The following is a 16,151-nucleotide window of genomic DNA, read 5'->3' on the forward strand; positions in this document are numbered from 1 at the left end:
AGCTGTATCATGGGTTGGCCCGCCTCCAGTGCTTCAGCCTGAGTCTGGTGGTACATTCCCTTTAAAGCATGATAAAAGTTTCCCCTTTAAATACATTCCTGGGTTTGTATTTATTAACTGTAATGAAAAACTTGACTGTGTAAACACATCCTCAGGGAGGACGGGAGAGGAGACATTTTAGAGAAGGGAAAAGCCCATTAGTAATAGGTATAACTATACTGCAAGAGCTGGCACCATCCAAATCCATTAAAGAGAGTGCTAGTCCGCACAGCTTCACTACACGTGTGAACAGCAGCTAACAAAAAAGCACAAATCAGGACAAAAAGGGGCAGTGTGTGTAGAATTATTCTGTTGGGGTAAAAACCATTGTGGAAATTGTGTTAAAGGACACCTGTCACCCCCCCCCCCCCCCCCCCATGCCGGGGTGACAGGCTCCCGACCCCCTGTTAGATCCCCCTATACTCACGTGATCCCGCTTCCTGAGCCAGTCGGGTCACGGAGATATCAGCGCACGAAGCCCGGCGCGCGCGCTGACAGCAGAGTCATTTGCCCATAGAGAATGAATGGGGAGTCCGATGCTCCGTCACTCCCTATGGGCATCGGACTCATCTCTCAGCGCGCGCGCCGGGCTTCGGGCGCTGATAGCTCCGTGACTCGACCAGCTCAGGAAGCGGGATCAGGTGAGTATAGGGGGCTGTAAGGGGGGGTCGGGAGGTCCTCTTTAATGAGGCCTCACAATGACACATCAGTCTATGTAGGTGGAGCAGCACACACTGCACTCCATATTCCCCATCACCATTACTTTGACTAGCAGATGTGTAGCCAGTTGGCTGCACAAATCCTCCATAATACCCCTAAGGCCTACAGCAGTGCAGCTAGCCGCGCATTACAGCTCTGCACACGTCAGGGTAGCAGACATATTACAGAGCCCTGGATTATATGGAGGTCTGCCCCTGTATATAACACAAGCACATAGCTGGCAGCCACCGGTGTATGACATGATTCCTCCGCTTCCAGCCCTGCCCCCTCCCGGCTGCAGACAGGCCTCTGCCCCTCCCTGCTAATCCATACGCTGTCTGACTCAGCACCATGCGGCCACAGCGCACACCGGACATGACGCATTGACGTAAAGCGACAGGCAGCGCCGTGACGTCACTGGCTCTATATGAGCGCTTGGCAGGCTCCTCCTCCCTCTTTCAACACGGCCGCTGACTGAGAAGATGGCGCCGGTGAGTGGTGTCCCCTACCCGGCTTGTGTGTCTCGTTCGGAGTGGAACTCCCCTATATGTGTACAGTGCTTTGTGCGGTCTATATGCGCAGCCAGGTCGCTGAATAACATTGTAGCTGAGGACTGCGATCACACGGACAGTCAGGCACCGCACATGTCCAGTCTGTACAGAACTAGTCCGCGTCTATGGTGGTGGGGAGGAGCCCATGTCCCCGCTTCTACCATTAGGTGCCCTGTAGTGTGACATGTAATGGGGGTTCCAGTGACTAGACTGTATCCCCGAGGTGGTGCCCCCATACCAGGAGTCCTTCCCAGCTCTCCCTTATCCTCTCCATTCAGACTTCCTGCCCTTCTGACTGGTATTGGTCCCAGCAGCCCCCACCAGTTAGCTTGTGAGTTGGGAGAACCCCATTGTAAGATCATTCGGCCTAGTGATGATGTACAGATGTATATAAAGGCCATTGTACCATCAAAAGTATTGGGTCATTTAGGAAAGCCTGATCCAGCTCAGTGGTCCGTACTATGTGGCACACTGCTTGTGGAAACCTGAAGAAAGTCACAAGTCATGGTAATTATTAAAAAAAAACTGGCTTTTTCTAGCACTAAATGTAAGGGTATCTGTTATGAAGGATCCTAGTACTGCTCGGGGTGCTGGTGCTGAAAGATAGCATTGCTGTGGATGGGTCCCATGTTTTATCCTAATAGGGTTTGTGTATAGATCTCTGCCAGTGTTGCATGTATTTACAACAGGAGCTTTCTGTGTTGGCTGCATGCCGTTCTCTACTGTTTCTTTGTGGTGAGTACAATTTAAGGGTATGTCAACATGTACTGCTTCACAGCAGATTTTGCGCTGCAAGCTTCTTGCAGTCAAATCTGCTGTAAATCTAATTACCATTAAAGTGACTGTACCACCAGGCCTAGGCTGAAGCACTGGAGGCGGGCTGACCCACTCTAATGGTGCGTTTACACAGACAGATTTATCTGACAGATTTTTTTAAGCCAAACCCGGGAACAGACTATTAACAGAGAACAGGCCATATAGAAAAGATTGTGATTTCTCCTCTTTTCAAATCCATTCCTGGCTTTGGATTCCAAAATTGGTCAGATAAATCTCTGTGTAAACGCACCATTAGTGTGAGGAAACCCCAGCCCCTCTATGATAGGGTTCCATTGATTCTAATGGAGTCACCTCATGGAGGGGCTGGGGTTTCTTCCCACTAAGGGTGGGTCGGCCCGCCTCCAGTGCTTCAGCCTGGGCCTGGTGGTACAGTCACTTTAAAATATTGTGCTGCTGTTATAGTAAAAATCATGTGGCCATTACATTTCCACACTCCCCCCGGTGTCCTCCTGCTTGTATCTCCGGGTCCCCTGCTCGGCCACAGCCCAATCAGTCAGAGCTGGCACACTGCAACCATTGTTGCTTTGTAATTAGATGAGTAGGCTGTCATTGAGGTGGGGGGCTCGGAGACCCAAGCAGGAGGACACTAGGGGAGTTGAACTGCTAAAAATTGCCTTTTTTTAATATAACTGCAGCACAGTATCTTAAGGGTGGGTTCACACATCGGAATCGCAATGGATTTCATACTGCAATTCCTGGTACTCTTAGTTTGAATACGTTTACATACTGCAAGTATGTAAAGCGCTATCTCTCTTAACCCGCTGTGGCCCGGTGAATACTTTAACTGTCCACGTTCCGACCTGCTTCTGTGGCTACCGGCTCCTTGACGTCCCGCTCACCCAAAGTTCGTTATTGAAGGTGTATGGCCACCTTAGAACAGCCCTGTTCAGCCATATGTAAGATGGGCTTCACACTTCTGCTGGGCATGTCTTTGGAGCCTTTTTTTTAAATTGATCGTAACACTTGTTACACATGCAGCTATGTGTGCGGTTCTCCTGAGCTAGTGTAAGTTTTGGGTATGGAGATACTGGTTTCAATAAATTTGTGGTTAATGTTCTTGCAGCAAAAAGTTAAAAAGGTGCAGAAGGAAAGAAAGGCAAAGAAAGCCGCCTGGAGGTTCACTCTGGATCTTACACATCCTGTGGAAGATGGAATCTTCGATTCAGTCAACTTTGTAAGTATTTGGAATTGTTTTTAAACACTATTGTTTAAGGGATAGAATTATAAAAAGAATACACATATGGATAAAGAAAATAGCATTGTTAAAGTGTTAAAATGTTTTGTTAAAGGAGAAGTCCCAATAATTTAAAGAGGTTGTCCATCAAATTATCTAGGGCTTATTTTTATCTTTTATATTAACTGGGTTCAAAAGTTATATAGATTTTTCATTTACTTCTGTTTAAAAATCTCTAGTGTTCCCATACTTATCAGCTGCTGTATGTCCTACAGTAAAGATTTGCTTTTCAGTCTGACACTGCTCTCTGCTGACATCTCTGTCCGAGACAGCAACTGTCCAGAGCAGCAGCAAATTCCCATAGAAAACCTTTCCTGCTCTGGACAGTTGCTGTCTCGGACAGAGGTGGCAGCAGAGAGCACTGTCAGACTGAAAAGCAAATCTTTACTGCAGGACATACAGCAGCTAAGTATGGGAACACTTGAGATTTTAAAATAGAAGTAAATTACAAATCTATATACATTTCTGAAACCACCATTTTAGAGAGATTTTTACTAGATAACCCCTTTTAATATCTCAGGACTCTAAGATACCAGTTTAATTGCTGTGTCCACAGGGTTACCATGGTTATGAAGTAGTGGAAGTAGGCTTTTCTATGCTATTTCTGTAATGGTATAAAAGGGCCTGCTTGGCCTGTGTATATGCTAAAAACACTTGCTTGGCATATTCTTCATTGTGCCATTACTGTTCCTATTGAAAGTTTGTGACATTGGGGGTAGTAATGCGCAACTGTAAACTTTTCATAGGCATGTGCTCCTCCTGTCACCCTCACCTCTACTTGGGCAGTCATTATGTAGGGACACAACCCCAGCTGGTAATACTGTGATTTGTATAAACTTTTAGCAGGAACGACTGCATGAACATTGCTGTATTCTAACAAAAAATGCTTCATTTAATCGTATTAAAACAGTCAAAATTAAAAGTGAGATGCTCTTTAGCAAAAACTAGTTACTAAATGGGTCTGTTATATTTCCATTGGTAGGCAGGGCTATTAGACTGATCAGTTTTCTTAACATACTCTAACTAGGGTTCCCTTCCCTAGTTTGTACCTAGGGTTTCCTTCCCTAGTGTCTACATGTTTGTTTTTGCAAAACAGGAGCAGTTTCTAAGGGAGAGGGTGAAAGTCAATGGTAAAACCGGAAACCTTGGAAACATCGTTCACATTGAACGTTCAAAGAACAAGATAAACGTGGCATCTGAGAAGCAGTTCTCTAAAAGGTATGTTTCTCAATTTTCAGTCTCAATACTCAGTTTGGCCTGTGAGTCATTGGCTGTTTAGTTTGCATTCACATTGTGACTCTGCTTTCTGATGCACAGATTTGTCACCAACCACTCAGAATTAGGTGCCAACATATCTGTGCATAGACCCATTTACTACTGTGGCCCAGAGCGGGTGATCTTCTGCATGTAAACCAGTTTTTACAAAGTGCAGCAGACTCAGCTTTTTTTTTTTTTTTTACTCACGCAAAAGCAAAGTGTATGAAAGTGACCTAAACATGGTCACTAGCTGACTACATTTGGCCCATAGGAGTAAGTTAAAGTGACTGTACCACCAGGCCCAGGCAGAAGCACTGGAGGTGGGCCGACCCACCCTTAGTGGTAGGAAACTCTAGCCCCTTTATGATAGGGTTTCATTGATTCTAATGGAGTCACGTCATGGAGGGGCTGGGGTTTCTTCCCACTAAGGGTGGGTCGGCCCACCTCCAGTGCTTCAGCCTGGGCCTGGTGGTACAGTCACTTTAAGTGTCTGCACAGATACATCAGCCCTCGATTTTTGAGGGCGCCAACATATCTATTCCATGGGAAGCCGAATCCTGGTTGGAACCCTGCAGTACTTGTATACTTAAAAATACATAGGCACAGGTCTTATAGTAGAAATAATTTCCATGTGTAAGTGGGAATACTGCATTCTGCTAGGTTTTATATGTACTTTTTTTCCCCTAGGTACCTTAAATATCTTACAAAGAAATACCTGAAGAAGAACAACTTGCGAGACTGGCTGCGTGTAGTGGCTTCTGATAAGGAGACCTATGAGCTTAGGTACTTCCAGATCAGCCAAGATGATGAGTCTGAATCAGAAGAATAAGCATCTTTACAAAATAAAGATATTTATATGAAGTACTGAGTGTTTATTTTCACTATCGCAAATATTTGGCTAAAAACATCATGCAGGTTTCCTTTGGGGAGCTGAATCATTGTGTAACTTTATTTAATATGCTTTAGGTATGTTCCTGGCCATTTTTAACTGCTCCTATTGCCAAGCAGGGCTGGATGGGACAGTTTCAGTAACACTTAAAGGAGAAGTCCGGACAAAATTAATTTTTGATATACAAATTTCCAATGTACATTAATTATGGGAAATGCACATATAGGGCTATTTCCCTTAATTTAGTAGATCAGGAAGTGTTAGAATTCTCTCAGATGCAGTGATGTCACGACGAAAGGTGTAATTCCCATGGAGTGTCCAGCAGGGTGCGCTCTATATGTAGAAGTATATGGGACTTTATTGTTTCTAAGGATTTCTATGTAAAGTAATGTAATGTAGTGTACCGCATGCTTTATTGAATGAATACATTTATGGAATACTTTGGGGAGCAAGGACACTTGCTCCCCAAAGTATTCCATAAATGTATTCAATCAGTACATTTAGGATATCCCAGTAAGCCCGCCGATCCAGACTATATACACTGAACTACTGCTCCCATCTGCTCATTGAATGAGCAGGTGATGGGAGTAGTAGCTGGGTTATGGCTATCACTTGCCTGCCGCCAGGCGCAGGGGGAGCTGCTCATCACACAGGAGTGTTCCCCCCTCCTCCTCCTTCCGGGATACCTCCCCCTATCCCAGGGCCTTGCCGCTGCTCCTTCGGTCCTGATAAAATTCAGGAGTCAGAGCTGCGGCTTACCGACTCCACAGCCCTGGTTACACCAACAGATTTCTGACAGATTTTTTTTAAGCCAAAACCATTAATAGATTTAAAAAGAGGCGAGATCCCAATCTTTCCTTTATGACCTGTTCTCTGTTTATAGTCCATTCCTGGCTTTGGCTTTAAAAATCTGTCAGATAAATTGGTAAGATATCTGTTGGTGTAATAGTGCCTTACAAATGTATTTTTTTTTTTTTTTTTTAGCTAGGGCGTAGGGCAGAGGGAATAGTGCATATGCCAAAAATATATGAACAACATTAATGTACAGCATCCTAATGATGACTTACTGTTGGGCAACCAGAGGTATAGGACAATATAGTGTCGAGGTCTAGTGCAGTAAAAGCTACATACCTTAACTACATAATGTTACATTTCTATGATCAAGCAGAGTGATTTAAAATTGCTGAACCTGATTATTAAAGGGAATCTGTTACCTGGGCCCTACCTGAGGTACTGATAGTGTTCTGTAGACTGGATTTCCTTTGTGAGCTTGTTACCTTTTCTCAAGTCTCCTACTGTAATGAAAAGTCAAAAGAGGACTTGCAGCTCGACGTTTGTGCCACACTGACAAACCTTACCACTGCTTTCCTTTACCTCTTTCTCCTTCCTGAATAATCTCTGCTGCCTGGCTTTCTGCTCTTACTTTGTCAGCTTGTATCTCTGATTGCAGATCAGTCCTCTGTAGGGAGTTTCAAAGAAATACTCAGATATAGTTGAATCTCCTGTCCTAAATATGTTTGAGTTGTTGTCTAGGGGTAAATCACCTGTGTAGAGACCAACAATGTTTTTTTTCCCTTGGTTTAATTCTCATGGAAATGAAATCAAGCGATTTAATTTCTTTCTTTCATTTGATTAAAAAAAATGTGAATTTTAAACTAATTTGGTTCTGATGGGGAATTATTTCCACACTTAAAAATGATACAATAATGAGAAATAAAAAGATATAGGTATATAATTCTACGGTTGATCTCTACATAGGTAATATACCCCTAGACCACAGCTCCAACACATTTGGGCTAGGGGATTCAACTATATTTGAGTGTTTCTTTTAGACATAAATTGCCTACAGGGGACTGATCTTCTACCAAAGACACGGGTCGGCAGCTGAGCGAGCAGGAGGCTGAGCAGCAGAGATTATTCATGAAGAAAAGGTAAGAGAAAGCAGTGGTGAGGTGTGCTAGAGTGCGGCACAAACTTCACTTTGACTCATTATAGTAAGAGATCTGAGATCCACTCCATGGACAAATTACCAAGAGGCAACATGCCCACAAGAGGACTGCCAACTACAGCACCTTACATTTGCCCAGGGTGCAACTCAAGGACAAGTTCAAGAATTTTCCAATTAACATCCAGGAACAAATGAAACTGCTCATTCCAGAGGATCCTAGGCCAGGCTGTTTCTACATGCTCCCCAAGATTCACCAAGAGGGCAACCCTGGGAGAACCATAATTTCAGGCATTGGAACATCGACAAAAAACATCTCTGGTTGGGTAGAAGATATCCTAAAGCCCACTACACTAAAAGCTATAGGCCCACTGTCTGATGACACCATTTCGGTCACCATGGATGTGGAATCCCTGTATGCTAACATCCCCCACGAGGATGGAGTTGAGGATGAGTTGAATACTCATTGAGAAACAAGATCCCCCAAGAAAACCAATCAACTCAATTCCTGCTAACCCATAACTATTTTGCTTTTGGAGAAGACCTATACCTCCAGCAAATGGGAACATCAATGGGTTCAAGATGTGCACCACAGTATGCAAGTCTTTTTATGAAAGGAGCATACCTATCAACATGCATCACCAAACCTATGACTTACCTTCGCTACATTGATGATATCCTGATTATATGGACTGCAGGTGAGAAGGGCCTACTTAAATTTCATGATGATTTCAACAATTTTTGCCCCACCATCAACCTCAAACTGAGCCATTTCCTTAGTGAAATCTCTTTTTTTGGACACCACTATACGCATTAAAGACCACCGGATACCTACTGCAATATACTGCAAACCGACAGACCGAACTGCTTAACGGAGACTCGACAGGCTATACGGTACAATTGTATCTGCTCAGAAAAGGCAGATCTGGACCAGCACCTCCTGAATCTTAGGACTGAATTCCTCCAATTGGGCTACAAACCAAACATGACAAATCAGCATAGCAGAACCCATTTTGGCCACCATGGATGTGGAATATTTGTATGCTAACATCCCCCACGAGGATGGAGTCGAATACTCATTGAGAAACAAGATCCCCCAAGAAAACCAATCAGAACTCATTCAATTCCTGCTAACCCATAACTAATTTGCTTTTGGAGAAGACCTATACCTCCAGCAAATGGAAACATCAATGGTTTCAAGATGTGCACCCCAGTATGCAAGTCTTTTTACGGAAGAACTGGAAGGAACATACCTATCAACATGCACCACCAAACCTATGACTTACCTTTGCTACATTGATGAGGACAATGATGAAACCAGAGTGCCCCTAGTTTTCACCTACAATCCACAGCTGGAGATCCTACAAAAGATTGCTAGGGAACTCCAATCTTTGCTACACAAGGATACAAACTTATACCACGTTCACACTCTGTAAGACACCAGCTGTTCTGTGACCCGACCGGTACTGCAGTACTGGCCAGATGAACTTCTTTTGTGCTGAATTGGGATGTGGGTGCATCTGTGTGCGCCCACACCCCAATTCACTATAGCACACAATGGAAAGTGCGTTCGGCCCTCTCCCAGTTGTAGGAAAGCCTCTCCCCTCTGTGATGCGGATCCATTAGAATCTGTCCCATGCACTAGAACCAGGCCACGGTTCCAAGCAAGGACCACGGCACTGGATACCCTGTGCCAACACCATTCTATTCATGTGTAACACTTAAAGTACCTGATGGTACATTCGCTTTAAAGGTGAAAGCATCCACCTTATTAACGTATTTTTATTGCAATCTCGCTAATCATAGATGGATCCGAAAATTCTTTGCGGCTGCTAATAAACTTTTTCCCATGGTTTCTAACACCTCTCCTCCTTGGGATGTTCTCTATCTTTATCTATAAAAGAGCCCAATCTAAAAATCATTGAAAATAGGATTGTCCTTAGTCTGGACACTAATTTTCTACCAAAGTTTTCGTATGTCCCAGGACATTATTCTGCCTTCTTTTTGCCTGAACTCAGCAAATTCTAAGGAGGAAGAATTTCATTCTCTAGATGTGAGAAGATGCTGTGGTGTTGTAGTGAGGATGCAGGTAATCTGAAATAAGTTCACTCTGATAATGGATCAGAACACTTTATTCCATGCTTCCACAATGGCTTCCTGTCTAGCATTCCCTCCCCCCAGCTCAGCTCCTCCTCCCATAATACATCACTGTTTCTGGGCAGAATAAACATTGAACAGCACTACTTACAAACAACATCACGGATGTGGTTTTAAGTTTTTAGAAGTATCCGAGAGTTGGAGGAAGGATCAAAATTTACTAGTACTGTTTCAAGAGAAAAATAAAGGGAGAAAAATCTCCAAAAACAGAGTTGCAAACTGGATAAAGAAGGCCATAACGGAATGGTCTCTCGCCTCCTCTCAAACCTAAAGCCCATTCTACCAGGGCAATATGTACCTTCTGGGCTGAAAGGGCCGACGCTACCATCGAGTAGATATGCAGAGCTGCTACCTGGTCTCCAGTGCATACCTTCACTAAACAATATTCCTAAGATGTCTTGTCGGTGAAGTTCTACAAGCTGTGGTCCTTCCCTAAGTGGTAATTTGGTACTTCTCCTGTGATGCTGTCATGAAGGATGGCTGGGGAAAACAGAATTCGTTTTTAACGGTAATTCAGTGTCTAGGAATCCTCCATGACAGCACAGATATACCCTTCCTTTTCTCTTGCTCTGTGTTATGCTTATTTATAATACACTGCTGGTATCCCCATGTATCCGATCACTTCCTGGTTTCCTCTTTAACCTGTGACCCTGCTGTGGCCATGCAGCATTGCAGACACTTTCAGACACAATCCCCCTTGTTTATCTATCCATTGGTAGCTTATTGGATCCATGAATTTGAAATAAGCTGAATAATTGCTACATACTCGTAGCTTGGATTTGAGTCTCGCCAGTACCCTCCACGATAGGTTGTGTGGTTAGATATTTTCTGCAGTGAGATATGCATGTCGAAGAGGTACCATGAAGTAGAGACTGGACAGTAACTGGGAAGCATCAAATTGTGAGCAACAGGCAATGAGTGCAGTGAGTATAAGTTTACAGCATAGTGAGATGTATAGTGACCTGTTTAAGATAAATTGTAGGGGTTGAACAATTTCAGTAAATGTGAATAGGTTTGTACAGAATCAGAAAACATCAATTTCAGTTTAAGTAAAAAGTGGTTTATTATTAATCATTATATTACAATGCAAGCCATGCACTAAGGTCACAGTTGTTATATAAGAAGTCCTTACATGTCTATGTTACATGAAATATTCTTTTCTCCCAATAGATGGCGCTGTGATTATTCCTTTTGTTGTACATTTTATATATTGATGTATTTTGTTTTTCCTTAAAGGGGTTGTCCGGCGAAAAAAAATTATTCACAGAATAACACACATTACAAAGTTATACAACTTTGTAATGTATGTTATGTCTGTGAATGGCCCCCTTCCCCGTGTTTCCCCCCACCCACGCTAGACCCGGAAGTGTGGTGCATTATACTCACCGCATGTCGTGTCGTCCACGGTCTCCGATCGTCAGCAGTGACGTCTTCTTCGGGAGCTTGGCGGATCTTCCCGAGTGCCGGCCGCCCTCTGCAGCGTCATCCGAAGCTCAGCCGCGATTGGCTGAGCATAACTGTGCTCAGCCAATCGCGGCTGAGCGGCTGATGACGCGGCCACGTCATCAGCTGCTCAGCCGCGATTGGCTGAGCACAGTTATGCTCAGCCAATCGCGGCTGAGCTTCGGATGACGCTGCAGAGGGCGGCCGGCACTCGGGAAGATCCGCCAAGCTCCCGAAGAAGACGTCACTGCTGACGATCGGAGACCGTGGTCGGCACGCGACAGGTAATGTATAGCGCACCACACTTCCGGGTACACGGGTGGGGGTGGTGGGACACGGGGAAGGGGGCCATTCACAGACATAACATACATTACAAAGTTGTATAATGTAATGTGTGTTATTCTGTGAATAATTTTTTTTCGCCGGACAACCCCTTTAACTGTCTTTAGATTTAAATAACCAGAATATGGATTTTTGTGATTTTATTCCAGTCCAGTAAAACCATGAGAAGTGTAGGTATTACGGAGACAATATAAGTGCTAATATGCAGCTGTATTACAGCTAAACGAGTCCTAAAGAATGCAATGATGGATTTTATGTACAGAATCTAGAATAGTTCTATCTCTACAACGCCATGTCCAGTCTCAGTGCTCTTTGTACATTATAGAACAATATAGAAAATATATTCTTTTAATATTCACAAATTTTCTAGTGTTAGAAGAGCCATTATAAGAAAGGTAAAAAGACATCTGCAATGATCTTACTGACTGCTTGTCCCACCAGAACATGGAAGAGGGGCTAGCCTGCTTGTGCTAAAAACCTCTCCTGCAAAGGAGCTTTTTATTAACTCTATTAGAACTTAGATTTTTAACATTAGTTTGAACTGCACAGAAACAAGTGGATCTATGATGATGGAAAAACAGTAGTGTGGAAGACTAATGTGTTTCTTGTATGACAGTCTGCTTTGGTTTTAGACCAATGTTTTTCAACTCACCAACATGACCCACCAACACATCATGTTTTTAGAATATCTGATACAAAGGACACCTGTGATAATACCTGATGTGCTGAGTATAATTATATCACCTGTGAAATAGGAAGGAAATCCTCAAAACACGACCTGTTGGTGAGGCCTGAGGACTGGAATTGAGAAACACTGTTCTAGAGCAATAGATGTCACAGGCTGCAGTCTCCAACATGAATACAACCCTTCTTGTAAAGCCTCCTATATCTATGCCTTGTCCCAAAAGGGGGCAGCAGAAGCTGCTGCAAGTAACTCATAGGTATTTTTTTCTATAGTCCAGTCATTACAATCTGCAAAATATCTAAGAAAGATGAAACGGGGTTTGATGTGGTGTCAGATACTAAGAGAATCTAAGCTCATGAGAGTTTCTGCCTGTTAAGGAGCATCTGCACAACTCATCAGTGATTTCTAACCTATTTGTTACAGTATTACAGTCATGGCCATTGGCGCCTTTTGGGGTCAGCACTAGAGAGCTAGTTTTAAAACTGTGTTTAATCTACAGGGCCTCTTAGGTTTAGGCAAACTTCATTGTAGTATCACTCTGCTCTGCACTGACAAGGGCCAAGAAACCTGAAACATTTATTTCCTTCTGGTGGAGATTGTGGCTTGACATATAATCACTATTCGTGATTTCAGGCTTTTTAACCCCTTAAGGACAGAGCCTGAAATGGCCTTAATGACAGAGACAAATTTTATGAATATGACCAGTGTCACTTTATTCATTAATAACTTCGGGATGCTTTTACCTATCCGGCTGATTCTGAGATTGTTTTCTCGTGACATATTGTACTTTACATTTCTGGTAAATTGGAGTCGATACTCATAACAAATCTTTATGAAAAAAACCCAAATAATGTGAAAAAATGCATTTTTCCAACTTTGAAACTTTTTTGCGTATACAGAAAGTGGTTATACCACATAAATTATATAACAAATAGCATTAGCAACATGTCTACTTTATGTTGGCGGCATTTATTAAACTATCTTTCATTTTTTTTAGACGATAGGAAGCTTAAAACATTAGCAGCAAATTTCCAAATTTTCAGTAAAATTTCAAAATCAGATATTTTTAGGGACCTGTTCAGGTTTAAAGTGTATTTGAGGGGCCTGTATGTTAGAAAGCCCCACAAAGCACCCCATTTCAGAAACTGCACCCCCCAAACTCTGCAAAAGCATATCCAGAAAGTGTTTTAACCCTTTAGGGGAGTCACAGAAATAAAAGCTAAGTGTGTAAGGAATTTGAAAATTTTAATTTTCTGTGCAGAGATTTTATTGTAATCCAATATTTTTCATAATTATAAACCTATTACCAGAGAAATGCACCCCAATAATTATTGTCCCGTTTCTGCAGTTTATAGAAATACCCCATATGTGACCGTATTGCACTATTTGACGCAACCACAAGCCTCAGATATAAAGGAGCGCCTAGTGAATTTCAACATCTCCGTTATATTTGGTCATTTCTGACTGTACCACTTCAGGTTGGCAGAGGCTCTGGGGTGCCAAAACCTAAAAAACACCCCTAAAGGGACACCATTTAGAAAACTACACCCCTCAAGGAATGTAACAAGGGGTGCGGTAAGCATCTGGACCCCACAGGTGCTTCACAGATTTTCCGAACAATATGGCGTGAAAAAAGAAAAATTTATTTTTTACACTAAAACGTTGTTCTAGCCTTCAATTTTTCATTTTCTTAAAGGGATAAGAGGCAAAAAAAGACACAAAATGTGTAGCGCAGTTTCTCCCGAGTACGGAAATACCCCACATGTGGCGATAAAGTGCCAAGGGGGCGCAGGACGAGCTTCCAAAGGGAAGGAGTGCCAATTGGCTTTTGGAAGCTGAATTTCACTGAAAAGGATTTCAAGGGCCATGTCGCCTTTTGAATGCAACATGGCCCCTCGAAATCCATTCCATCCAAATCCAGCCTTCAAAAACCAAATGGCGCTCCGTCCCTTCGGAGGGTTACCCTGCACCCGAATGGCGCTTTATGTACACATGTGGGGTATTTCCGTACTCAGGGTAAATTGCGCTACACATTAAATGTTTTTTTTTTATCTTTTAACCCCTTGTGAAAATGAAAAAATCATGACAAGATTAATGATTTAGAGTAAAAATTTTACAAAAATTACACTAAATGTTGGTCTAGCCTTGATTTTTTTCCATTTCCACAAGGGGTTAAAAAAGAAAATGAACACAAAACGTGTAGGGTAGTTTCCCCTGAGTACGAAAATACCTCACATGTGGGCATAATGTGCCATATGGGCACAGGGCAAGCCACCAAAGGGACAGAGCGCCATTTAGAGGATGGAATGGAGGATGGAGGCCATGTCGCAATTACAAAGCTCCTGTGCTGCCAGGACAGTAGAAACCCCTGACAAGTGACCCCATTCTGAAAACTACACCCCATAAGAAATCTAACAAGGGGTGCAGTGAGCATATGGACCCCACTGGTGACGGGCACTTACGTAGAACAATGGCTGCCATACCTACTTAGCTGGGGAAAAGGGACAATTCTAATTTATTTGGGGGTATTAGGCCAATTATTAGTTTATAAGGTTGAAAATGACAGGTGTCCATCAAACTCAACCTGTGTTGATCCAGAGGAAGGCAAAAACCCCTCGTGAGGCAGATGACAGTAGCCTCATCACAGGGGAAAAATTCCTTCCCGACTCCATAATGGCGATCAGAATAATCCCTGGATCAACGTGACCCCTGAAATAGGAATAAGGGACAGAATTTAGATAATGTAGAACTCCAGTGACGTGTGGTACGCCTTGGAGCGATCCAGTATGCAGTGGCCGGGGTGATCAGGACAGGTGCCACACTGGTAAATGGTGTCCTTCCTGATCCCCCTGTTATGCCACACTCTGCACTTCTTCTGGGGTCTCCCGTTCTCCAGTGTGGGGGACGTCACCTGGAAAATGTTGTCCTGGTGCGATACGGGGTCCCACATATCCAGAAGCACTGGGTCCGCTCCATGGCTGCTAAATATTAGGGCTTTATTACTGCTTCTGATATTTTCGGATCGTGCCGCAAGCTACAGTAGCTCGGGCAGCGAGGGACCGGAAGAGGGGGTGCTGGTATAAAAGTTATCCCCGTACAGGTGGTAACCTTTATCCAGCAGTGGGAAGATCATTTCCCGGACGATCTTCCCACTTGTTCCGAGGATGGGGGGGGAGGGGGCATCTGGGGCTGGATTCGGGTGTCCCTACCTACATACACTCTAAGGGTACGTGCACACTGCGGAATCGCGACAGATAACCCTTCGTGCATTCCGCAGTTGGCACCCGCCGGCGGAGTGATGCAGGCACACGTCTCCACACGTGTCATAGACTCCATTCTATGCATGGGCGGATTCCGCTCTCCGTCCAACGTGTTCATTCTTTGGACGGACGATGGAATCTGCCTGTGCATAGAATGGAGTCTATGACACGGGCGGAGACGCACGCCCGCATCAGTCCGCCGGCGGGTGCCAGCTGCAGAATGCACAAAGGGTTATCCTTCGCCATTCCGCAGTGTGCACGTACCCTAAATCTGTAAGTGTAACCTGAGGTACTCTCACAGAGTTTGTAGAATTTCACTCCATACCGTCATCTCTTATTGGGACGGTACTGGCAGAAAAGACGTGTCTGGGGGGGCAGCGTACGCTACGCTACCCCCAGACACGTCACAGGATGATGAGGATGAATGGAGGAAAGAAGGATCCCCCCATTCATCCTCACTGGCTGTTTCGGTGTCGGAGGCAATAACGTATTCCTCTGGCGCCGAAAACACCCTGGGGGCAATCTTTATATGGGGACTAGTATATGGGGTATGTAGTGGTGTAGTGTCAAACTTTATTCAATGTAGTGTGGTGTAATGTAGTGTTTTTTTCTGTGTTTTTTTACAGTAAGTATAAAAAAAAAAACCTACGCCAACAAAGGAGTTGCTGATAAATGCCGCACTTATGTGCGGCACTTATAAGCAGACCGTGGCAGTAGGATATAGAAAAAAACCACCCTACGCCAAAAAGGAGGAGTTGCTGATTAGCAGCGCACTTTCGTGCGATGCTGATCAACACTCAGCGGCGATAGGGT

The 16,151-nt window shown here is 43.8% G+C and overlaps 1 protein-coding gene across 1 annotated transcript; it reads left to right on the top strand.

Annotated features, from left to right (window-relative positions):
• Window positions 1–1,147: 1,147 nt before the first annotated feature.
• RPL22L1 (ribosomal protein L22 like 1) lies at window positions 1,148–5,478 on the top strand. Its single transcript, XM_069973816.1, has 4 exons — window positions 1,148–1,229; window positions 3,190–3,300; window positions 4,457–4,578; window positions 5,305–5,478. Exons 1-4 carry the CDS (start codon window positions 1,221–1,223, stop codon window positions 5,444–5,446), a joined length of 384 nt encoding a protein of 127 aa, XP_069829917.1. The 5' UTR covers window positions 1,148–1,220; the 3' UTR covers window positions 5,447–5,478.
• Window positions 5,479–16,151: the final 10,673 nt, after the last annotated feature.

This window comes from Dendropsophus ebraccatus, chromosome 6 (assembly GCF_027789765.1).
Source record: "Dendropsophus ebraccatus isolate aDenEbr1 chromosome 6, aDenEbr1.pat, whole genome shotgun sequence".
Lineage (NCBI taxonomy): Eukaryota > Metazoa > Chordata > Amphibia > Anura > Hylidae > Dendropsophus > Dendropsophus ebraccatus.

Excerpts from the sequence above, each read along its gene's own strand:
- RPL22L1 (XM_069973816.1), top strand. Across the intron at positions 3,301-4,456 it reads TCTTCGATTCAGTCAACTTT|GAGCAGTTTCTAAGGGAGAG; the intron begins GTAAGTATTTGG and ends TTTGCAAAACAG. Across the intron at positions 4,579-5,304 it reads GAGAAGCAGTTCTCTAAAAG|GTACCTTAAATATCTTACAA; the intron begins GTATGTTTCTCA and ends TTTTTCCCCTAG.